We start from the raw sequence: 24,070 nt of genomic DNA on the forward strand, positions 1-24,070 counted from the left end.
AGATGATGCTGTTAAAGTGTTGCACTCAATATGCCAACACATTTGGAACACTCAACAGTGGCCGCAAGACTGGAAAAGGTCAGTTTACATTCCAGTTCCAAAGAAGGGCAATGCCAAAGACTGTTCAAACTACTGCACAATTGCGCTCATTTCACATGCCAGCAAGGTGATGCTCAAAATCCTACAAGCTAGGCTTCAGCAGTATGCGAACCGAGAACTACCGGAAGTACAAGCTGGGTTTCGAAGAGGCAGAGGAACTAGAGATCAAATTGCCAACATTCGCTGGATCATGGAGAAAGCAAGAGAAATCCAGAAAAACGTCTATTTCTGCTTCATTGACTACGCTAAAGCCTTTGATTGTGTGGATCACAACAACCTGTGGCAAATTCTTAAAGTGATGGGAGTACCAGACCACCTTACCTGTCTCCTGAGAAACCTGTACGAGGGTCAAGAAGCAACAGTAAGAACCAGACATGGAACAACCGATCGGTTCAAAATTGCGAAAGGAGTACAACAAGGCTGCATACTGTCACCCTGCTTATTTAACTGATATGCAGAGTACATCATGAGAAACGCCGGGTTGGATGAATCACAGCTCGGAATTAAGATTTCCGGAAGAATTACCAACAACCTCAGATATGCAGACGATACCACCCTAATGGCAGAAAGCGAAGAGGATCTAAAGAGCCTCTTGTTGAGGGTGAAAGAGGAGAGTGCAAAAGCTGGTTTGAAACTCAACATTAAAAAACACTAAGATCATGGCATCTGGCCCCATCACTTCCTGCCATATAGAAGGGGAAGAAATGGAAGTGGTGACAGATTTTATTTTCTTGGGCTCCAAGATCACCGCAGACGGTGACTGTAGCCATGAAATTAAAAGACGCTTGCTCCTTGGGAGGAAAGCTATGGTAAACCTAGACAGCATAGTAAGAAGCAGAGACATCACCTTGCCGACAAAGGTCCGTCTAATCAAAGCTATGGTTTTCCCAGTAATAACATATGGCTGTGAGAGCTGGACTATAAGGAAGGCTGAGCGCCGAAGAATTGATGCTTTCGAACTGTGGTGCTGGAGAAGACTCTTACGAGTCCCCTGGACTGCAAGGAGGTCCAATCAGTCCATCCTAAAGGAAATCAACCCTGAGTGCTCATTGGAAGGACAGATACTGAAGCTGAAACTCAAATATTTTGGCCACCTGATGTGAAGAGAAAACTCCCTGGAAAAGACCCTGATGCTGGGAAAGACTGAAGGCAAAAGGAGAAGGGGACGGCAGAGGATGAGATGGCTAGATAGCATCACTGATGCAATGAACATGAACTTGAGCACACTCCGGGAGAGAGCGGAGGACAGGAAGGCCTGGCATGCTATGATCCATGGGGTCATGAAGAGTCAGACACGACTGAACAACAACAACAACGCAATTGCTGTCTTTGTGTGCCTGGGGTCTGAGGTCCCTGTGTGAACAAACTCATTCACTCTTCATCTCCATCTCCCTAAAACTTCTTTAAAAGTTATAGAGGGAATATTGAGCGATCAAGCGATCAAAACACATACACATCTTGGAGGACAAGATTAATGGCAGCATTTGAAACATTTGCAACTGGTTACAGTCTTGTGTTTAAATTCTTACATTCAGTTACAAATGGTTGTTGTTTATGCAGGAACTTGAGGGACCACAGAAAGTTCACCTTGGCGCCTCCTGAACTACATGGCTACCTACCTGGGCCTTTCAGGAAGGTTCTAGAAAGAATCTAAGTGGATATAGGAGAAAGAATAGAAACCAAAGGAGCAACTTTATACTTTGCAGCCAAAGATGGAAAAGCTCTATACAGTCAGTAAAAACAAGACCTGGAGCTGACTGTGGCTCAGATCATGGGCTTCTTATTGCAACATTTCGGCTTAAATTGAAGAACGTAGGGAAAACCACTAAACCATTCAGGTATGACCTAAATCACACCCCTTATGAATATACAGTGGAGGTGAGGAATAGATTTAAGGGATTAGACCTGATAGACAGAGTGCCTGAGGAACTATGGACGGAGGTCCGTAACATTGTTCAGGAGGCAGCAACTCAATCCATCCCAAAGAAAAAATGCAAGAAAGCAAAGTGGCTGATTGATGAGGCTTTACAAGTAGCTGAGGAAAGAAGGGAAGCGAAAAGCAAGGGAGAAAGGGGAAGATATACCCAACTGAATGCAGATTTCCAGAGAACAGCAAGGAGAGACAAGAAGGCCTTCTTCAATGAACAATGCAAAGAAATCGAGAACAATAGGATGGGAAAGACTAGAGATCTCTTCAAGAAAATCGGAAATCTCAAGGGAACATTTTGTGCAAAGACGGGCATGATAAAGGACAAAGAAGACAGGGACCTAACAGAAGCAGATGAGATTAAGAAGAGGTGGAAAGAACACACAGAAGAACTATACAAGAAAGATCTGAATGTCCCTGATAGCCATGATAGTGCGGTCACTGAACTTGAGCCGGACATCCTCGAGAGTGAAGTCAAGTGGGCCTTAGGAAGCAATACTAATAAAGCTAGCGGAGATGACACTATTCCAGCTGAGCTATTTAAGATGCACTCAATATGCCAACAAATCGGGAACGCTCAACAGTGGCCACAAGACTGGAAAAGGTCAGTTTACATTCCAATTCCAAAGAAGGGCAATGCCAAAGAGTGTTCAAACTACAGTACAATTGCGCTCATTTCACATGCCAGCAAGGTGATGCTCAAAATCCTACAAGCTAGGCTTCAGCAGTATGTGAACCGAGAACTACCGGAAGTACAAGCTAGGTTTCGAAGAGGCAGAGGAACTAGAGATCAAATCGCCAACATTCACTGGATCATGGAGAAAGCAAGAGAAATCCAAAAAAACGTCTATTTCTGCTTCATTGACTATGCTAAAGCCTTTGATTGTGTGGATCACAACAACCTGTGGCAAATTCTTAAAGAGATGGGAGTACCAGACCACCTTACCTGTCTCCTGAGAAACCTGTGCAAGAAGCAACAGTAAGAACCGGACATAGAACAACGGATTGGTTCAAAATTGGGAAAGGAGTACGACAAGGCTGCATATTGTCGCCCTGCTTATTTAACTTATATGCAGAGTACATCATGAGAAACGCCGGGTTGGATGAATCACAGGTCGGAATTAAGATTGCTGGGAGAATGATCAACAACCTCCGATATGCAGACAATACCACCCTAATGGCAGAAAGCAAAGAGGATCTAAAGAGCCTCTTGTTGAGGGTGAAAGTGGAGAGTGCAAAAGCTGGTTTGAAACTCAACATTACAAAAACTAAGATCATGGCATCTGGCCCCATCACTTCCTGGCATATAGAAGGAGAAGAAATGGAAGCAGTGACAGATTTTACTTTCTTGGGCTCCAAGATCACCGCAGACGGTGACTGTAGCCATGAAATTAAAAGATGCTTGCTCCTTGGGAGGAAAGCTATGGCAAACCTAGACAACATAGTAAGAAGCAGAGACATCACCTTGCCGACAAAGGTCCATATAATCAAAGCTACGGTTTTCCCAGTAGTAACGTATGGCTGCGAGAGCTGGACTATAAGGAAGGCTGAGCGCCGAAGAATTGATGCTTTCGAACTGTGGTGCTGGAGAAGACTCTTACGAGTCCCCTGGACTGCAAGGAGGTCCAATCAGTCCATCCTAAAGGAAATCAACCCTGAGTGCTCATTGGAAGGACAGATACTGAAGCTGAAGCTGAAATATTTTGGCCACCTAATGCGGAGAGAAAACTCACTGGAAAAGACCGTGATGCTGGGAAAGATTGAAGGCAAAAGGAGAAGGGGACGGCAGAAGATGAGATGGCGAGATAGCATCACCAATGCAATGAATATGAACTTGAGCACACTCTGGGAGAGAGCGCAGGACAGGAAGGCCTGGCGTGCTATGGTCCATGGGGTCACGAAGAGTCAGACACAACTACTGAACAACAACAACAAATGTAGCAATATATACATATAATACAACCACATGCCCTATGGCTGTGTTGGACTACAACTCCCACAATTCTCAGCTGGCATGGCTTGTGGTCAGGAATGCTGGGAGCTGTAGTCCAAAAGACCCGGAAGGCAAAGGGTTGGGAAGGTTGGTTTAGTGTTCTGTCTGAACCTCGGATTACTTATTTATTTATTTAAAACATTTCTATCCTGCCCTATATCATTAAGATCTCAGGGCAGCGTGCAGATTATGGTGTATTGTGCTCGAACGAGACAGGATCCATAAGACAAGCAAACAAACGATGTTGGCTGAGGAGTGTGGGACTTGTAGTCTAACACAGCTGGAAGTCACCAGCTAGGGGAAGATGGATTGGGATGTTTTCACGCTAGGGAGGGAGCATAGGAAGCAATCTTAAATTCAATCACACCAGTATTTCTTGGGGAACATGGGCAGGAGGGTGCTGTTCCACTCCTCTCCTGCTTGTGGGTTTCCCATTGCGGCAGCTGGTTGGCCACTGTGTAAACAGATTGCTGGACTAGATGGACCCTCGGTCTGATCCAGCAGGGCTGCTCTTATGTTCTTATGTACAACCCCTCAAAAAGGGATATTCTGGAGTTGGAAAAGGTGTAGAAAAGGGCAATCAAAATGATCAAGCTGCTGGAGTGACTCCCCTATGAGGGAAGGTCACAACATCTGGAACTGTTTAGCTTAGAACAAAATTGTGCACACATGGGTGTTTGTGTGATCTTGCTCTGATGCTCTCTTGTCTTGCAGGACCAGGAAGGAGGCAGGCGTGCTTTGCCAGCCACAGAGATGCCTTCTCCGGGTCAATGTGAGAGAGTCGGGATGCCTCGAATGAGTGAAGAGGAAGACAGGACTGAGGCAATTCTCTGCCCTGCCTCCTGCCCTGGGAAAAGGACTCTTTGGATCATGGCTGGGCCAAGGTGGGATCTGGGGAGCTTCAGGGGGAGAGATGTTGCCATAACACTCACAGTGGAGAACTTCTTTCCTCCTTTCTGCAAATCCTGGGGGTTATCATCATGTTCTCCTTTTTCCTCACACCATTTAGATATAATGTGCCTTTAGGAAGTAAGGGTGTAGAGATGTGAATGGCTTAGACCCTTGTCCTCCTCTTGAAAATATGCTCCCACTGTTTTGTACCTTTCATTGAAAAACACACATAAAGCTGATTTACATACCCTTAACTGAGGTGGGGGGGGGGGGGCTCATTACTGCATCACCCTTAAAACTCCTGATGCTTAACCTTGTTCTTGGCAGTTCTCCAACCGATACCCCAGTACCAGCAGCCAGAGCCAGCTAGAGCACCATCCTGTCCCACTCCCACAATTCTGGGACAGGAAAGGAGAACAGGGCCACAGCAATACACCAGCTCCCTCCGTGTGTTTCGGATTGGTGCCTTTTTGTGCTTTACAGTGCGGGGTGGGGGTGGGGGTTCCGGGGAAATTTTATGGACAAGTTTCTCACATCTTGATGAACATGAAAAAGATGGGTGGTGCAAATGAGAAGTAAGATGATGTCTTGTTCAGCTACTGAATTATTAATATTCTTTGTAAGAGTTGGTTTGTGCCAGTTTTTAGGATTTATCACACAGTCCTATGCATGTTTACTCAGAAGTCAGTCCCACTATGTTCAGTTGCCAGTTGGGCTTTCTCCCAGTTAAGTGTGCCTAGGACTGCAGCCTTAGCTGCCTTCCCAAGATCTCTGTAAATTTAATTCGAAATACCCATTGGATAGCACTGTTAATTCTTGAACATTAGTTTCTACAGCAAGCAGAATTGCCAAATGCAACCTGCTCTCTCAGCTACAATTTTTGGTACAAAGTTGGCATGTACCTGGGCAAACAAAACCTGGTGGAGGGGAGGGAAACAGAAAAAAATCAGTTGGGCAGAGGGGAGAAAGGAGGTGTGTGTGTGGTTTAATCCAACTGGGTGTGTGGACGTTTTTGTTGGGGGAGATATAATGAAGGAGCTTAGGGAAGGCTAATGAGTAATGTGGGGCACTAAGGGCGTGTGCTGGAGGCTGTTTAAATGAGAAGGGATCTGTCCATGAGGGCTGAGTAGAGAGGGTGAAGCTTCCATAGAGTATCATATTTTGAAAACCCAAAATGTTTGTGTTTGAGTGAGTGAATGAGTGGGTGGGTGGGTGGAAAAGATTTTAACCCCCCTACATTTTTTCTCAGACATCCAATGGAAATACCCCTGCCTTACTCTCAGCTGCACTGTTTTTGGATCCCAGTTGAAGGCTGTATATCTAACAAGGTTGTACAATCGTAGAAGGTGGCATGGCTGTGACTGTCACGAAGGGACTGCACTTCTGAATTTGCCACTACACTACGGGTTGCATTTTATATTTTGAACCATGTTGTAAGATGGCATGTTAGTATTTTAATTGGTTGTAATCCGCCCAGAGAACATGAGCTATTGGGTGGATTAGATAGTACTAAATAAATATACATCCCCCAAAATCAGGCAGAGCAACCTTCTGCGAGCAGAGCCCTTTCTCTTGTGGAAGGCAGATCCTGGATCCAACCCTCGATGTTTTGGACTCTAACCCCCATAATCTGACTCTGATCATTACTCAGGCTGGCTGGGGTTTATGGAAGTTGTAGTCCAAAACACCTCTGGGGTACCAGGCTGCCTCAGGGCCAGCCCAAGACATTTTGGTGCCTGAGGCAAAGAACAAGACTGCCCCCTCTCCCGTTCCATGTACAAAAGCCAACTGGGCTGTTCCTTCCACAGTGACAACAGGACAGCATCCTCTGCAGCGCCTGAAGGAGCAAGCTAGCTTAGGGGGCACAGGGCAGGCTGCTTGGCACTTTGAAGGGCTTTCGGAGGAGTCATCTAAAAACCTAGGAAGTGGAGACAGGCCATTTGATATAGTTATAAAAAACCTACCAGTTGGTTCCCCTTGAACAGAGTTCATGGAGAAAAATAAATTCTAACAAAAGATTTAACTTAACTGAGTGCGTTTATTGAAACATTCAAAGTGTTACATCTTTTATCTTTACCAGACTTCCTTAAATACAATGTTCTCAGTCTAAACTAAACTTTGACTGGGTTACTTTGACCTGTAGGTGTCGCTTAACCCTTCATGTTTTGTTTACAGGCCATATGTTACTGGCATATCATTGTACTTTGGCCTACAGTTGTGTTCATAAAGGTGTACAGAAACTTTTTTGGTGCTCATATTTGGCTTTGCTCCAATTTGCAATTAATTATGTTTACTTATACATGACTGTTTGGGAAATTAAGGATAAAAGTTTATAGTACGTTGTTCAAGAAGATAGTCAAATTCTTTATTTAAAAAAATTAAGCTTTATGGACATAAACTGCTGACTTTGAATTATAGCGAAAACCATTGTTATTCATGAAATCAGTATGACAACAGCTTTCCAATGAAATGTGTTTCATGAGAATCAGTGAACTGGGGACTTCTGGTTGGAGCCAATGTCGCCCTTGCAGCACCCCGCGGAGTCTCTGCAGGAGGCTTTCTCAAACAGCTTTTTAAAAGGTTGAAAAACCTTTTTCTCTCTCCCCTGGTATGAAAAGGGGAGTCAAGGCAGCATCTGAATTAATTCTTGGTAAATTAGTCACCTCGGCAAAGCAGCAGGGGGGCTGGATTCCAAGACTACCCTCCCAGAGCTCAATCATTGCCAAAAGTTGCTTTGAAACTCCTATTTAAATAGGAGAAACTAGGGCTGACATGCTCCATTTGATTTATGGATTAAGAAATACCAACAACATCTGAGGAATGGTTTAAGAAATATTAACAATATTTGAGGATATCTGAGGACCTGCAAGATCTGTTTGAAGAGAAACATGACTATAGTAAGGAGAAAAAAAAAGGAAATGCATCTCTACCTACTCCCCCCGTACCTCCTTTGGCAAATGCGCCGAAAACCGAAAATATAGGGGAGTTATATACTCTGATAAAAACTTTGTCTTCGCAATTAACTGAACAGGCTAAAAGGTTGGATGTAATTCAAAATTCCATCACCACCCTGCAAGGGGCTGTGGATTTAATTAACAATTCTTGGCAAAAAATGGAGGCGAAGGTTAATGAGCTGGAAGATAGGGTGGCAGCCAACGAAATTGCTTCACAAGATTTTAAAAAACTCGTTTGTCAGAATTTCTCAACTGGAGGCTTTTACTCGCAGAGCCAATGTACGTATAATCGGCATTAAGGATGTGCCTAGTGATGTAAATCTGTCTACTTTCGTAGATAAGCTTTTGCATGGGATACTCCCTGTGCCATCTGATTATTTACTTGATATTGAGCAGGCACTCCGTGTGCCAAATGTCAAAGGGACCGCCTATACGATTATAGTCCAATTTGCAAGAATCTCCACAAAAAATTATATCCTGTGTTTGGCAAGAGGGGGTGGAAATCTTTTTTGGAAACAAGATAAAGTTATGTTATTTCCGGATTATATTAAAGAAATTGCTGAGAAGACAATTCATCAAGGCAAAAAATCTGGCAAAACAAATGAACTTACAATATTACTTAAAATATCCTGCTACATTGTGCATTGTTTCTGAAGGTCAGATGAAGTTCCTGAATCATGAAATGGCAGAGGCGTGGCTAAATGCAAAAATGAGTGAGATATCTGTTACAGCCCCATTAACTGGAAGCCATAAACACTTTTTGTTAACTGGTTATGTCTAGTCTGAGTGACTCAGATTAGGCCAGAGTTAATTGCTTATATATATATATCCGTCTGCTTACTTATTTTTCTTTCTCCTTTTTTAAAAAAATCCTTCTTCTTTAAAATGGATATGCCATACTGTACCTAAATATACAGTTTGAGGGTACATAGAAATGTGCACACTCATTGATATATTTAGTATAAAATATATTACTGATTGTTGTAAGGTTGTTTTTAACCTTTATTATCATATAACGTTATAAAACTTATTAGTGATTTCTTATCATTATTGATTCTTTTTCTCACTGGAAATGAATTGTAGGCCTGCTTCCTTGTTATAAGACTGATGACATGATAAGATTAATCATGCTGTATTGAATTGCAATTTTATCAATGTTATAGGTATAATTTTTAAGCGAATGGAATTTGAAGCTCGTGTGTACTCGAGCTTAAATTTAATTCTTTTAAATAATTTCTCCCCCCCCCTTCTGTTTCTTTCTTTCTTTTTTTCACTCCTGTCTGTTATTGTTTTGTCCTCTTAAGAATATTGGATTGTTGGGAAACTGTAGCTATTGATTAGGTTGTTGGTATTGTTTATTTCATTTATTTAATTAATTTATAAAGACAAAAAATAAAATAAAAAGTTTTTTTTTAAGAGATTCAGTCAACTGGAAGGCAGTCAAAAATTGATGACCAAATATCTCCTGATTTTGAATTTATATATATAAGATGATTTCCCTAGTTGATCAGGCTGTGAAAATCACAGGATCTTACACAGGTGGAGTTGGATACGATCACAGCATTTTAGAGAGGAAGTTGAAGATTTATTGCAAGGCCCAAGTTGAACTGCAGTTCCTAAAGTAACAGTGGACACAAGTTTGGCTCTCCAGCCCCAAATATTTGACTCTATCATGCCACATTTGGCTATTCCCCTCCCCCCAATGTACTGGCAGAGAGATGCCCCTCCCGATATCTACCCCCGACATACTTACACCACACTGTTATGTTGGCCAGGCTGTACCTAAACGTGCATTGCTTTTGGACCAGGGAAACTGACAAAGCGCACTATCAGGTCCGATTGTCCACTGTTCTCTTCCCCCTGGAAGGAGTCTTGTATACTTTTGTACATGCTCAGGAATCTGAGCCTGGAGGGCCTCAATGTTGCCATGTCTTTATAATTCATCATGTCCCATCCCTGAACGATTGTTGTCAATTGCCCTCAAGGTCTCTTCTGATGATCACGAAGTGATTCTTTTGTTATTATTACATCTTTGGCCTTTATGTTAAACAGTCCTCTTTTGTTTGGAAAACGCTTAAGGGTTAACATGATACCAAATTGCCATCTTTAGGTGTGTCTTTAGGTGTGCCGCTCATTCACTCTTCATCTCCACCTCCCTACAACTTCTTTGGCAGTTCATAGAGGGAACATTGAACGATCAAAACAACTGTACATCTTGGAGGACGCTTTTACACTGGCAACATCTGAAACATTCGCAACTGGTTACGTCCGGTGTTCAGATTCTTACATTAACTTACAAATGGTTGTTGTAAGTTAACTTACAAATGGTTGTTGTCTATCCAGGAACTTCAGAGATCATGGAAAGTTCAGCTTGGAGCCCCCTGGTCTACAAGGCTACCTATTTGGGCCTTTCAGGAAGGTTCTAGAAAGAATCTAAGTGAATATAGAAGAAAGGATATGAATTAAAGGAACAACTTTATTGACAGGAAAGACAGACCAATAAATTGACAGGCATAAATGGAGGAAAGCGAGGATGTGAGCGAATCTATTCTACGCTAAGTTATCTAAAGGCTTATGAATACACACTAATACATAGAAATATACAGAAAAACAGCAAAAATAAAAGAGCATTGTGTCACCAGCTGCTCTTCCTAGAATACATGCCCTTTTTAGGAACATAGGAAGCTGCCTTCTCTTGGTCCATCTAGCCCACTGATGGGCAGCAACGGCTCTCCAGGGTTTCATGGGGGATTCTTTCTTAGCTCTACCTGGAGAAGCCTGGGATTGAACCTGGGACATTCTGCATGCCAAGCGGGGGCTCTACCCCTAAGCTACAGCCTCTCTGCTAAAACGCTGGATAAAATGTGCACTGTTGTTCACTATGAATGGTTAAAATGCTCCATCAAACGTAAAGTTCATAACATAGGTGGATCCTAGATGGTCCTTCACCACTTAATTTACACATCCCATGAAAAATGATCTCGCATTACATTTATTGAATTTTAAGGGCAGATACAAGGACTTCTTCAAGCAGCACATAGTTAAACTATGGAATTCACTACCACAAGATGTGGTGATGGCCACCAATTTGGATGGCTTGAAAAGGGGGTTAGACAAATTCCTGGAGGAGAAGGCCATCAATGACTACCAGTGCCTCTATCCTACCTCCACTATCAGAAGCAGGCTGCCTAAGTACACCAGTTGCTGGGGAACATGGGTGGGAGGATGCTGTTGCATTCTTGTCCTACATATGGGTTTTGCACAGCTAAATATTTGCCCACCAAATGAACAGAATCTGGCTAGATAGACCCTTGGTCTGATCCAGCACAGCTTAAGGTGCCACGTGATTCTTTGTTGCTGTTGCCAAAGATTTATGTTGGCTCTGGTTCTTTATACAGGCATCCTTCAAGTGGAATCTAAGATGTGAAGTGAGACAGATTGAAGTGTATTCCACACTCCAGACATTTATATACCTTTCCTGTTGTGTGTATCTTTTGATGGGAGGTGAGATCTGATCTCTGCATAAAGCTCTTTCTGCATTTGTAACATTTAAATGGTTTCTATCCTGTGTGAAGTCTCTGATGTACTTTAAGGTGTGAGCTCTGCATGAAACGCTTTCCACACTCCAGGCATTTATACGGTCTGTCCCCTGTGTGTGTTCTCTGATGTGAAGTAAGGCACGATAGAGCAGTAAAGGTTTTGCTACAGTCTGAGCACTTATATGGTTTCTCACTGGTGTGGATGGTTTGGTGTTTAATGAGCCGATGCTTCTTAAGGAAGCTCTTCCCACACTCCAAGCACTGATAAGGTTTCTTCCCTGTGTGGATCGTTTGATGGGAAGTAAGTTGCACATTCCACATGAAGCTTTCTCCACACTCCAAGCATTTAAATGGTTTCTCCCCTGTATGGGTTCTTTGGTGCTCAGTAAGGTTTCCCTTCCTACTGAAGCTCTTTCCGCACTCCACGCACTTAAATGGTTTCACTCCTGTGTGGATGCTTTGGTGTTTAATGAAGTTTCCCCTCTGACAGAAGCTCTTTTCACATTCAGGGCATTTAAATGGTTTCTCCCCTGTGTGGGTTCTTTGGTGCTCCGTAAGGTTTCCTTTTCTACTGAAGCTCTTTCCACACTCCAGACACTTAAATGGTTTCAGTCCTCTGTGGATTGTTTGATGGGAAGTAAGTTGCACTTTCCACATGAAGCTCTCTCCACACACCAAGCATTTAATCGTTTTCTCCCCTGCGTGAGTGCTTTGGTGGTCCATAAGTTTTCCCCTCACACTGAAGCTCTTTCCACACTCCAAGCACTGATAAGGTTTCTCACCTCCATGGGTCATTAGATGGGAAGTAAGTTGTCCATGCCACATGAAGCTCTTCCCACACTCCAAGCATTTAAACGGTTTCTCCCCTGTGTGGGTTCTTTGATGGTCTGTCAGGGTTCCCCTCTGACTGAAGCTCTTTCCGCACTCCAGACACTTAAATGGTTTCACTCCCGTGTGAATTGTTTGGTGATTAATGAGGTTTGCCCTCTGACAGAAGCTCTTATCACATTCAGGGCATTTAAACGGTTTTTCCCCTGTGTGGGTTCTTTGGTGCTCACTAAGGTGTTCCCTCCGACGGAAGGTCTTTCCGCACTCCGCGCACTTAAAAGGTTTCTCACCTGTGTGGATTATTTGGTGTTTCACAAGGTTTGTTCTCTGACAGAAGCTCTTTCCACACTCCAAGCACTGATAAGGTTTCTCTCCTGTGTGGGTCATTTGATGGGAAATAAGTTGCGTGTTCCACGTGAAGCTCTCCCCGCACGCCAAGCATTTAAATGGTTTCTCCCCTGTGTGGGTTCTTTGGTGGCCAGTAAGGTATTCCCACCGTCTGAAACATTTTCCACACTCCAGACACTTAAATGGTTTCGCTCCAGTGTGGATCGTTTGGTGTTTAATGAGGTTTGCCTTCTGACAGAAGCTCTTTCCACACTCGGAGCACTCAAAAGGTTTCTCCCCTGTGTGAGTTTTCCAATGATAATTTAAACTCGATTTATAACGGAAGCTTTTCCCACATGCTGGGCACTTATGCCCTTCCTTTCCTTTGGCTATTTTTCCTTGGACTGAGACTTCACCACCTTGATAGGTAGAAGACACATCTTGTTGCTTCCGTTTTCCTCCCCTTCTCCTTCTCTGGTGCCCTCCTTTTTTACATCTTGCTCCTTCAGGTAACCCGCTGGGTGCTTCTTTCTCACTCTTGCTCTCCCACCCATCACCTGTTGGAATGAAGACACAGAAAAGGTGTAAGAGCTCAAGAAAAAGATGGAGCCTCAAATGAGGAAAGAGGGAGCATGGAGATTTGCCTCCAGCCGAGGTAAACGAAATAGATCTACATGGCAGAATTTGAGCGTTCAATGGGAGCTTGAAAGTCATTTAGTCCAACCCTTTGCTCATTGCAGGATTTGCAGTGCACAATGCAGCCATAGCAGCCCTGGCAGATGGCCATCCAGGCTCGGCTTAAATACCTCCAAACCAGTGGGGGCTGGTGGCTCTGATTTTGGTGGGGCTGTGCATTGATTTTGTGTTTCAGACAGAACTAGCCGGAACTCTAAAGGAGATATCCAAGATGCTGCACAGGGAAAAGGAATGTGGTGCCTGTGGGAACCAATGTACCCCCAGACACATTTCCTGGCCCCCACAAAAGTACCCTACCTGTCCCACATAACAAAACATTAACACATTTTCTTAACAGCACTTGGGATTGCTGTGAAATAGGTTTCTGTTGGTGTTGCAAATTGTGGGTTCAAAGGAGCTGTTTAGTGTGTTGGGGCTCAGCCCCCACCTCCACCTCGTACTCAGTCTTTTGGGCAGGTTAGTTGTCCCTGGCCACGCCTCCCATGACAGCCATCTTGTGGTATTGCCCAGGACAGTCCTCAAATTCCCAAATGGGCCCAAAATAATGGTCCACCCCCAATTTAGTTCATTGGTCTTTCCAGATATTAGAACAAAAAAAACATGTATTACAGCAAAATAGTAAAACAAGGATAAATTAGGACATGTAAAAGAAATCGAACAGAATATAGAATACAACTATTCATAAAACCCCTTCATGGATCACTGCCTTGTTGTGGCGAAGGGGCTTGTGTAACTCAGTGAAGCCATAAGCTATGCCGTGCAGGGCCACCCAAGACGGACAGGTCATGGCAGAGAGTTCTGACAAAATGTGGTCCACTGGAGAAGGAAATGGCAACCCACTCCAGTATTCTTGCCAAGAAAACCCCATGGAACATATCACAAGGCTAAAAGAGATGATGCCAGAAGATGAGCCCCTCAGGTCGGAAGGTGTCCAATATACTACTGGGGAAGAGCAGAGGGTATTTCCAAGTAGCGCCAGAAAGAGTGAAGCGGCTGGGCCAAAGCCGAAAGGACACTCAGCTGTGGATGTGTCTGGTGGTGAAAAGAAAATCCGATGCTGTAAAGAACAATATTGTTTAGGAACCTGGAATGTCAGACCAATGAATCAAGGTAAGCTGGAGGTGGTCACACATGAGATGGCAAGATTGAACATCGACATCTTGGGAATCAGTGAACTCAAATGGACAGGCATGGGCGAATTTAATTCAGATGACCATCATATCTACTATTGTGGGCAAGAATCCCTTAGAAGAAATGGAGTAGCACTCATAGTCAACAAAAGGGTGGGAAAAGCAGTACTGGGGTACAATCTTAAAAATGATAGAATGATCTCAGTACGAATCCAAGGCAAACCATTCAACATCACAGTAATACAAGTCTATGCCCCAACCACTGATGCCGAAGAAGCTGAGGTTGATCGGTTCTATGAAGACCTACAACACCTTCTAGAACTAACACCAAAAAAAAGATGTCCTCTTCATCATAGGGGACTGGAATGCTAAAGTAGGAAGTCAAGAAATCACTGGGATAACAGGCAGGCATGGCCTTGGTGTACAAAATGAAGCAGGACAAAAGCTAATAGAGTTTTGCCAAGAGAACACGCTGATCATAGCAAACATTCTTTTCCAACAGCACAAGAGACGACTCTACACATGGACATCACCAGATGGTCAATATCGAAATCAGATTGATTATGTCCTTTGCAGCCAAAGATGGAGAAGCTCTATACAGTCAGTCAAAACGAGATCTGGAGATCATGAGCTTCTTGTTGCAATTTCAGCTTAAATTGAAGAACGTAGGGAAAACCACTAAACCATTCAGGTATGACCTAAATCATATCCCTTATGAATATACAGTGGAGGTGAGGAATAGATTTCAGGGATTAGACCTAATAGACAGAGTGCCTGAGGAACTATGGACGGAGGTCCGTAACATTGTTCAGGAGGCAGCAACTCAATCCATCCCAAAGAAAAAGAAATGCAAGAAAGCCAAGTGGCTGTCTGATGAGGCTTTACAAGTAGCTGAGGAAAGAAGGGAAGCGAAAAGCAAGGGACAAAGGGGAAGATATATCCAACTGAATGCAGAGTTCAGGAGAGACAAAAAGGCCTTCTTAAATGAACAATGCAAAGAAATCGAGGAAAACAACAGAATGGGCAAGACTAGAGATCTCTTCAAGAAAATTGGAGATCTCAAGGGAACGTTTTGTGCAAAGACGGGCATGATAAAAGACAAAGAAGACAGATGCAGATGAGATTAAGAAGAGGTGGCAAGAATACACAGAAGAACTATACAGGAAAGATCTTAATGTCCCTGATAGCCATGATAGTGCGGTCACTGAACTTGAGCCGGACATCCTCGAGAGTGAAGTCAAGTGGGCCTTAGGAAGCATTACTAACAACAAAGCTAGTGGAGATGACAGTATTCCAGCTGAGCTATTTAAAATCCTAAAAGATGATGCTGTTAAAGTGCTGCATTCAAAATGCCAACAAATTTGGAACACTCAACAATGGCCGCAAGACTGGAAAAGGTCAGTTTACATTCCAGTTCCAAAGAAGGGCAACGCCAAAGAGTGTTCAAACTACCGCACAATTGCGCTCATTTCACATGCCAGCAAGGTGATGCTCAAAATCCTACAAGCTAGGCTTCAGCAGTATGCGAACCGAGAACTACCGGAAGTACAAGCTGGGTTTCGAAGAGGCAGAGGAACAAGAGATCAAATCGCCAACATTCGCTGGATCATGGAGAAAGCAAGAGAAATCCAGAAAAACGTCTATTTCTGCTTCATTGACTACGCTAAAGCCTTTGATTGTGTGGATCACAACAAACTGTGGCAAATTCTTAAAGTGATGGGAGTACCAGACCACCTTACCTGTCTCCTGAGAAACCTGTACGAGGGTCAAGAAGCAACAGTAAGAACCAGACATGGAACAACCGAGTGGTTCAAAATTGGGAAAGGGGTACGACAAGGCTGCATATTGTCACCCTGCTTATTTAACTTATATGCAGAGTACATCATGAGAAATGCCGGGTTGGATGAATCACAGGTCGGAATTAAGATTGCTGGGAGAATTATCAACAACCTCCGATATGCAGACGATACCACCCTAATGGCAGAAAGCGAAGAGGATCTAAAGAGCCTCTTGTTGAGGGTGAAAGAGGAGAGTGCAAAAGCTGGTTTGAAACTCAACATTAAAAAAACTAAGATCATGGCATCTGGCCCTATCACTTCCTGGCATATAGAAGGGGAAGAAATGGAAGCAGTGCCAGATTTTACTTTCTTGGGCTCCAAGATCACCACAGACGGTGACTGTAGCCATGAAATTAAAAGACACTTGCTCCTTGGGAGGAAAGCTATGGCAAACCTAGACAGCATAGTAAGAAGCAGAGACATCACCTTACCGACAAAGGTCCGTCTAATCAAAGCTATGGTTTTCCCAGTAGTAATGTATGGCTGTGAGAGCTGGACTATAAGGAAGGCTGAGCGCCGAAGAATTGATGCTTTCGAACTGTGGTGCTGGAGAAGACTCTTAGGAGTCCCCTGGGCTGCAAGGAGATCAGATCAGTCCATCCTAAAGGAAATCAACCCCGAGTGCTCATTGGAAGGACAGATACTGAAGCTGAAGCTCCAATATTTTGGCCACCTAATGCGAAGAGAAAACCCTCTGGAAAAGACCCTGATGCTGGGAAAGACTGAAGGCAAAAGGAGAAGGGGACGGCAGAGGATGAGATGGCTAGATAGCATCACCGATGCAATGAGTATGAACTTGAGCACGCTGTGGGAGAGAGTGCAGGACAGGAAGGCCTGAGGTTTAGACTTCCTGCTGAGGTTTAGACTTCTTGCGGCCTTCCCCCTCTGCAAGGGTGGGGGACCTATTAAAATGGTCCGCCCCCGGAGATTAATGGATTCCAGAGGGCTCTGGGGGATTTTCCTGCTGGTATGGCTGGTGCTCCTGTCGAAGCCCAGGTCGCTCTGTGGAATGCAGAGATGACTCGGGCGGTTGGCACGATCGCGCCCAAGCGCCCTCTCCCTCTGAGCAGAGCCCGGCCAGCTCCTTGGTATACACCTGAGCTGAGGGCAATGAAGCAAAAGGGGAGACGGCTAGAACGCAGGTGGAGGAAAACTTGTGCTGAGTCTGACCGAACACAGGTAAGAGCCCACTATCGAGCCTACTCTGTGGCGGTGAGGGTGGCAAAGAGGCAGTTCTTTTCCACCAGCATTGCATCTTCTCAGTGTCGTCCGGCGGAGCTTTTCCGAGTGTTTCGCGGCCTGTTACATTCTGGGCCAGGGAGAGAGACGGTGGAACCCTCGGTAGCACGCTGTGACGAGTTTGCGCGGCACTTTGAGGATAAAGTCGCTCAGATTCGTCATGAATTGGACACCACCATTAATGCAGTTCCATTGGTAGAGGCGTTCAGAGCACCGTCTGGTCCAGTTTTATTGGATGAGTTTCAGTTACTGAGGCCTGAGGATGTGGACAAGGTGCTTGGCCAAGTCCGATCGACCACTTGTGTGCTTGACCCTTGCCCTTCATGGCTTATTAAACCAAACAAGGAGGGGTTGTCCGGCTGGGTCCAAGAGGTTGTAAATTCCTCCTTGAGAGAGGGAGTGGTGCCTGCTGCTTTAAAAGAGGCAGTAATTAGACCACTCCTGAAAAAGCCTAACCTGGACCCAGAGGATGTTAACAATTATAGGCCAGTGGCCAACATCCCCTTCCTGGGCAAGGTGCTTGAGCGGGTGGTTGTAGGACAGCTCTAGGCACTCTTGAATGAAACAGATTATCTAGATCCATTTCAATCGGGCTTCAGGCCTGGTTTTGGAACGGAAACTGCCTTGGTCGCCCTGTGGGATGACCTCTGCCGGGAGAGGGACAGGGGGAGTGCGACCCTGTTGATTCTCCTGGACCTCTCAGCGGCTTTCGATACCATCGACCATGGTATCCTTCTGGATAGGTTGTCTGGGTTGGGAGTTGGAGGCACTGCACTACAGTGGTTCTGCTCCTACTTGGCTGGCCGATTCCAGAAGGTGGTGCTGGGGGATTAGTGCTCTGTGCCATAGCAATTGTGCCATGGGGTTCCACAGGGCTCTATTTTATCCCCCATGCTGTTTAACATCTACATGAAACCGCTGGGGGAGGGTATCCGGAGGTGTGGGCTGAGGTGCCATCAATATGCAGATGACACCCAGCTCTACCTCTCTTTCTCTTCAAAACCAGGTGAGGCAGTGGCTGTTCTGAACCAGTGCCTGGGCACGGTAATGGACTGGATGAGGGCTAATAAACTGAAACTCAATCCAGACAAGACGGAGGTACTGTTAGTGGGTGGCTCGTCTGCCCGGCTAGGTGATATTCAACCTGTTCTGGAGGGGGTTGCACTCCCCCTAAAGGATCAGGTTCGTAGTTTGGGGGTGCTCTTGGATCCAGAACTGTCACTTGAGGCACAGGTGAACTCAGTGGCACGGAGCACTTTTTATCAGCTTAGGCTGGTATACCAACTACGCCCTTATCTGGACAGAGATAGCCTAGCTACAGTTATCCATGCTCTGATAACTTCTCGTCTGGATTACCGCAATGCGTTATACGTGGGGCTGCCTTTGAAAACGGTCCGGAAACTTCAGCTGGTCCAAAATAGGGCAGCAAGATTGTTAACAGGGACTGGCCTGCGAGCTCATATTACGCCAGTACTTTTCCAGCTGCACTGGCTGCCAGTCCATTTCCGGGCCCGATTCAAAGTGCTGGTGTTAACATTCAAAGCCCTTAACGGCTTGGGGCCAGGTTACCTGAAGGATCGCCTCCTACCATATGTGCCTGCCCGGACCTTAAGATCATCATCAGCGGCCCTTCTCCGTGAGCCCCTGCCAAAGGAAGTGAGGCGGGTGGCTACTAGGAGGAGGGCTTTTTCTGTTGTGGCACCCCGGCTCTGGAATGAGCTCCCTAGTGAGGTTCGCCTGGCGCCTACATTGTACTCCTTTCGGCGCCAGGTGAAGACCTTTTTATTTTCCCAGGCATTTTAGCTTTCTAAATTTTTATCTTTGCTGTTTTAAATCTGTATTTTAAACTCCTGTACTGCTGCTAGGTTTTATTGTGGTTGTATTGTTATATTGTGGTTTTAATGTTCTATATATTTTAAATTGTTTTATTGTGTGTTGTTTGGTTTTAGTTTTTGTGAACTGCCCAGAGAGCTTCGGCTATTGGGCGGTATAGAAATGAAATGAATAAATAAATAAATAAATAAATAAGGCCTGGCGTGCTATGGTCCATGGGGTCACGAAGAGTCGGACACGACTGAACGACTGAACAACAAAATTCATAAAAAGATGAATTAAATGCTAAACAGACATACATAGTTAACATAAAATTAGCTAACAAATTTACATGATAAACCAGGGGTCCCCAAACCAGCAGCCATGAACCTCTCCGCTCTCTGCCCCCATCAAAATAATTGTTTAAAAATATTAGGGCAGTCTTCTTTCTCCCTCCTAGCCTCTAGCTTTGCTCTTTCTCTCTCCTCTACGCTTCTGCCTTGCTTCTTCCCCCTCCCTCCCAGCCTCACGATTCCTGTCCGCCCCCCGTCTTTAGCACACTTTTGACCAGCCAGGTCCCCACAGCAGCCATTACTTGATTAGCCACATCTTCCATAGAAGCCACTTTGTAGTGGTGCCAACAGCAGTTTCTCAAATTCCCAAATGTGCCGTCGGGTCCAAAAAGGTTGGGGACCCCTGTTATAAACAGTAACCATGCTCTTTATCTCCCAGCAACTGTTACTGTCAGCCATTAATTCATTGGGACCACACCTTGATTGCCACAGCAAAGTATGTAGCTGCTTGTCCTGTTTTATGCTTACTTATGCCTGCCAACAGGTTACAAATACCTTCAGCGAAGGAGAACGCACCCCCTCCTGAGACGGTCGGCTCCACTCTCAAACAGCCCTTTCCCTTAGGCATTTTCTTTTAAGGTCTTAAAAGAAAATGTTAAATATTTTTAAAAGATTTCTTAGCCATGACACAAAACAGAGAAGAGAGGTGCAATATTGGAGTCACCAAGCCAGGAGGCAGCCCCTGAGCCACTTGGAAGCTAAAGGTTTCGCCACCCAAGACAGAGGCCTACAGAATGGATGGGAAGACGAGGATGCTGGGTAATGATAAATAACTGGCAACGTCTGGACAAAGAGGGCACCGTACCCAGAGAGGCCATGATCCCACAGTTCTCCTGCATGATTGCTGTGTGCAGGGCCCTTTGGTCTGGATCCAAGAGAGCCCACTCCTCCTTGGTAAAATACACAGACACCTCCTCAAAGGATACCAGGCCCTGGAATTAGAAGGAGGAGAAGAAAAGTGAATGTGACGCTTCTTCCCCTTCTAAGTAAAATCCATACGGGGAGTTAAGGCCAGGTGGTTGCAGGTTCAGCTGCAGAATGGAAACCTTTGCGAGTGGCAGTGACAGCCTTCCTAGTGGGCAGAAGCAAAGGGAGCATGCAGATCCTTTCAGGCTCAGAGAGACATGGAAGAGTCAGAGACACCCAGGCTCGGATCTGGACTGAAGATGAATCAACTGTGCTGGTGGAAGGGAATTTCCCTTCCTCCTCCTTCCCAAGGCAGCCCCTCCAGCCCCCTGAGAACACTATACAGAGAGTAAGGAGACCCTTCTGAATGGGGGAGCTGTCATGTTAGAGTGAGAGGGGGGATCCCCCCAAAGAGGGCATAGACCTTCCATGAGTGGAGCCTCTTCTCTCATGGAAGGCAGATCTTGGCTCCAACCCCATGGCTGTGTCCTGCCATCTTCCCCAGGACTTCTTCCCTACCTGGCCTGGCTGCCCAGCCGCTCTTTCCACTCCACCGCAAAGAGGAGACAACCTAGAACGTATCGCCAGCATTGCTTCACTGCCTATGTGGGAGACAAAGGCAGCTGGAAAATTATTATTAACATTTATATCCCACGTTTTTTCCTCTTGCAAGGAACCCAAGGCGGCTTACATGGTCCTCCTCCGTTGGGCACAAATCATGCCATACACTTATACATCTAAATACTTAAATGCTTTGAAACGAAACTGTTTTCCCACTATTTCTAATGTGTTTGGGAGGCACTGGAGACAAGCATAGGCAGTGGCCTTATATGGAGTCAGACGATTGAGCCATGTAGCACAATACTGTCGACACCAGGGGAGGAGAACATCAGGACCTGTGTGACTCTGAGTTTTCTGGTAAGCATTAAGACAATGAGTGGTATGAGTGACAGGAGTGGTGATGTATTTGCACATGTGAGATGACTGGCTGAGTGCATGGGATGTGTGTGAAAGGGTGTGATATATAAAGAGGGGGCTGTGCTTGCGTAGTTTAGATAGGGAACGGATAGGGGATGGGCAAGGAAGAGACAGATGGTGAAGAGACAGAGAGTGACTAAGATTTGTGTGTACAGGATTAAAGAGGTCATTAAGTGTGGCTGAGTGGCAGAGTGGATGGATGGATGGATGGATGGATATAGAAGCTTTTAAAGTGATTTATTTACTGTTTAACATCTTAATGCTGTAAATTATAAATATTTCTATGTTCTATAAAACCCTACACCTACAGCTCATGGCTACAACAGGTGAAATAATAGATAATAATATAGGTCAGGATAAACGCCAGTGTGTCCTCACCTCTCATGAAGTAAAAGGGTTGGACCTGAGGCAAAGGTCCTGGTGGCAGCGTTCCTGTATGTGGTGGAAGGTGTTGCCTGTTGTGGGAAAGGCCTTGATGAACAGGCCTCTCCCACAGGTAGACCGGCAGGAATGTCACACAGCCCCCGAGAGCTTCCCCAAAATGGAATCCTGGCCCTCGGAGAGGATTCTTTCCCAGCCCTACCTGGAGATACTGGGGATTGAAGCTACAGTGGTCTACAGCTCAGCAACAGTCCTTTCCCAAATGTCTTTGCTGGGTTCAGAGGAAAGGAAAAGCAGCCCACAGGTTTCTGGCCTACTCAAGGCAGGGGGGCCAAGCACAGAGGAGACAAATTGGTCTTACCCAGCGAGGTGGCCCCTCCACCAGACTCCTGCATGATCCAGCTGGATGGCATTTTCTGTGGGGCGGCCGATGGAGCCTTCTCGGCCACAGGGAAATCAGCGGCCTCTTGCGCCAATGGCACCTGGACCTAAAACAGCAACAAGGATCCCAGGCAGGGACTGAGAAGAAGGCTTAGAAGAGGAAGGGGACGTGCAAGGGACTGGGGAGTGAGGTGATGAAGGTATTGGGTCATACCCTTCTTAAAAGTGGAGGTTTCTTTTGGGGTTTCTTTTGGGACCGCCTTCTGCAATTTAACCCCTTCAGATTGTTGGACTACAACTCCCAGCATGCCCCAGCCAGACATGTTGGCTGGGGCATGCTGGGAGTTGTACTACAAGAAATCTACAGCATCAGGTTGGGGAGGGCTGTATTAGGATGCCCTTGCTCACACCCCCAGCCATTTGAAGCCACCAGGATGAAACTCTCTCACCTGGTGCTTTTCCTGCCTCCTCTCATCTGCCTGGCTCAGGAGGAAACCTTCTGCCAGGGCCACCGCCTGGGAGCTGGTCTCCGCTCCACACTCTCTCACCCAGCTCTCCATCTCTGGTGGAAGGACGGTCAGGAACTGTTCCAGGATCACCAGGTCCAGGATCTGACTTTTGGTGTGTCGCTCCGGCTTCAGCCACCGACAGCAAAGATTGTGAAGTCGGCTGCAGACCTCTCGGGGCCCCTCGGCCTCCTGGTAGCAAAACTGCCTGAAACGCTGGCACTGCCCATCTGAGCTGAAGGGGTCTTCACCCAGCATCCTCTGTACAGTTACTTCCCAGAGTTCTCCGCTGCTCCCAGCCTGGATGGTGTGGGGGGCTTTTCTTGCCTCTGTGCCAGCTGAATTTTGATTTTCTGTCTCCAACTTGTTGTCCAAGGGAGCCTCCATCGGGCTAGAGGGATCACCTTCACCTTTTGCCAAGAGGTTCAAGGCAGGAACCGCTGTAACTGCTGGGGCTACAAAGTCTTGCAAAGCCAACATGTCACGGCAAAGAGGAGAAGCCGGTGGCCCTCCTCCCTTCTCCCCACATCCACCCCCTCTCCTGCCTGGCCTCTTCCACCACCTCCCCCAGCAGCCTATGCACCCCCTTCCCCCAAATATGCCTCGCCACTCATCAGAGGGGGCTGCGCAGGCTGTGAGCTGGTGGGGAACACACAAGCCACCCCCACCCCCACCTGGGGAAGTGGGCCGGAAGTAGTGTTCACAATTTACAGATACACCCTATTGAGAGAGCATAAGTCTATGGCCACTTCCATTTTGCCTCTCTAGGAATGCCAGCTCTCTACCCTTAACCCTGCAAGGAATGTTCGCAACAAAATGATAGCATGATTTAGTCATAATCCCTCTTGTCCGAAAAGCAATTAGCAGAGTAAAAACAAAACAAAAGAAAACAGAATGAACATTTACCAGGCCCACATGCATAAAGGCCATCTGAAAAAAATAAAAAGAGACCACACTCTTCTTCAGGGAAAGAAAGAAAAGAGGTTTTACTCACAAATATTCTTGCATATAAAATGCAGGTACAGCGCAGAGTTTGAAAAAGAGCTTGCTGTGTCTATTTTGTGTTCCATTACACCTGCAGGAGCGAGAGAGCAGAGACCATGCTCCCAGCAATTGCGGGGGGGGGGGGACAAAAGGAAGGAATCAGAGGAAACTACAGTGTAGTCTACAGACTTCCTAAGACTAGCTGGGGTCGAAATTCCCATGAACTAACTAACTGCAACACTGCCCCCTTCCAAGAGCTTGCAGATGAGGTTGCAAAATTACCAACACAAAGTGGACCTCTTCCCTTC

At 45.6% G+C, this 24,070-nt stretch overlaps 1 protein-coding gene across 1 annotated transcript in view; it reads right to left on the minus strand.

The window, feature by feature from the left end:
• LOC146356204 (uncharacterized) overlaps window positions 1-23,455 on the minus strand; it is a 39,544-nt gene extending 16,089 nt beyond the window's left edge. Inside the window, 5 exon segments of the mRNA XM_084830039.1 lie at window positions 11,286-13,115; window positions 20,432-20,558; window positions 21,052-21,134; window positions 22,253-22,379; window positions 22,722-23,455. Coding sequence (XP_084686165.1) covers window positions 11,286-13,115; window positions 20,432-20,558; window positions 21,052-21,134; window positions 22,253-22,379; window positions 22,722-23,258 — 2,704 coding nt within the window. The 5' untranslated portion in view covers window positions 23,259-23,455.
• Window positions 23,456-24,070: the final 615 nt, after the last annotated feature.

This window comes from Heloderma suspectum, chromosome 2, assembly GCF_057233095.1.
Source record: "Heloderma suspectum isolate Gila_16-S chromosome 2, 16-S_ref, whole genome shotgun sequence".
NCBI classification, from domain to species: domain Eukaryota; kingdom Metazoa; phylum Chordata; class Lepidosauria; order Squamata; family Helodermatidae; genus Heloderma; species Heloderma suspectum.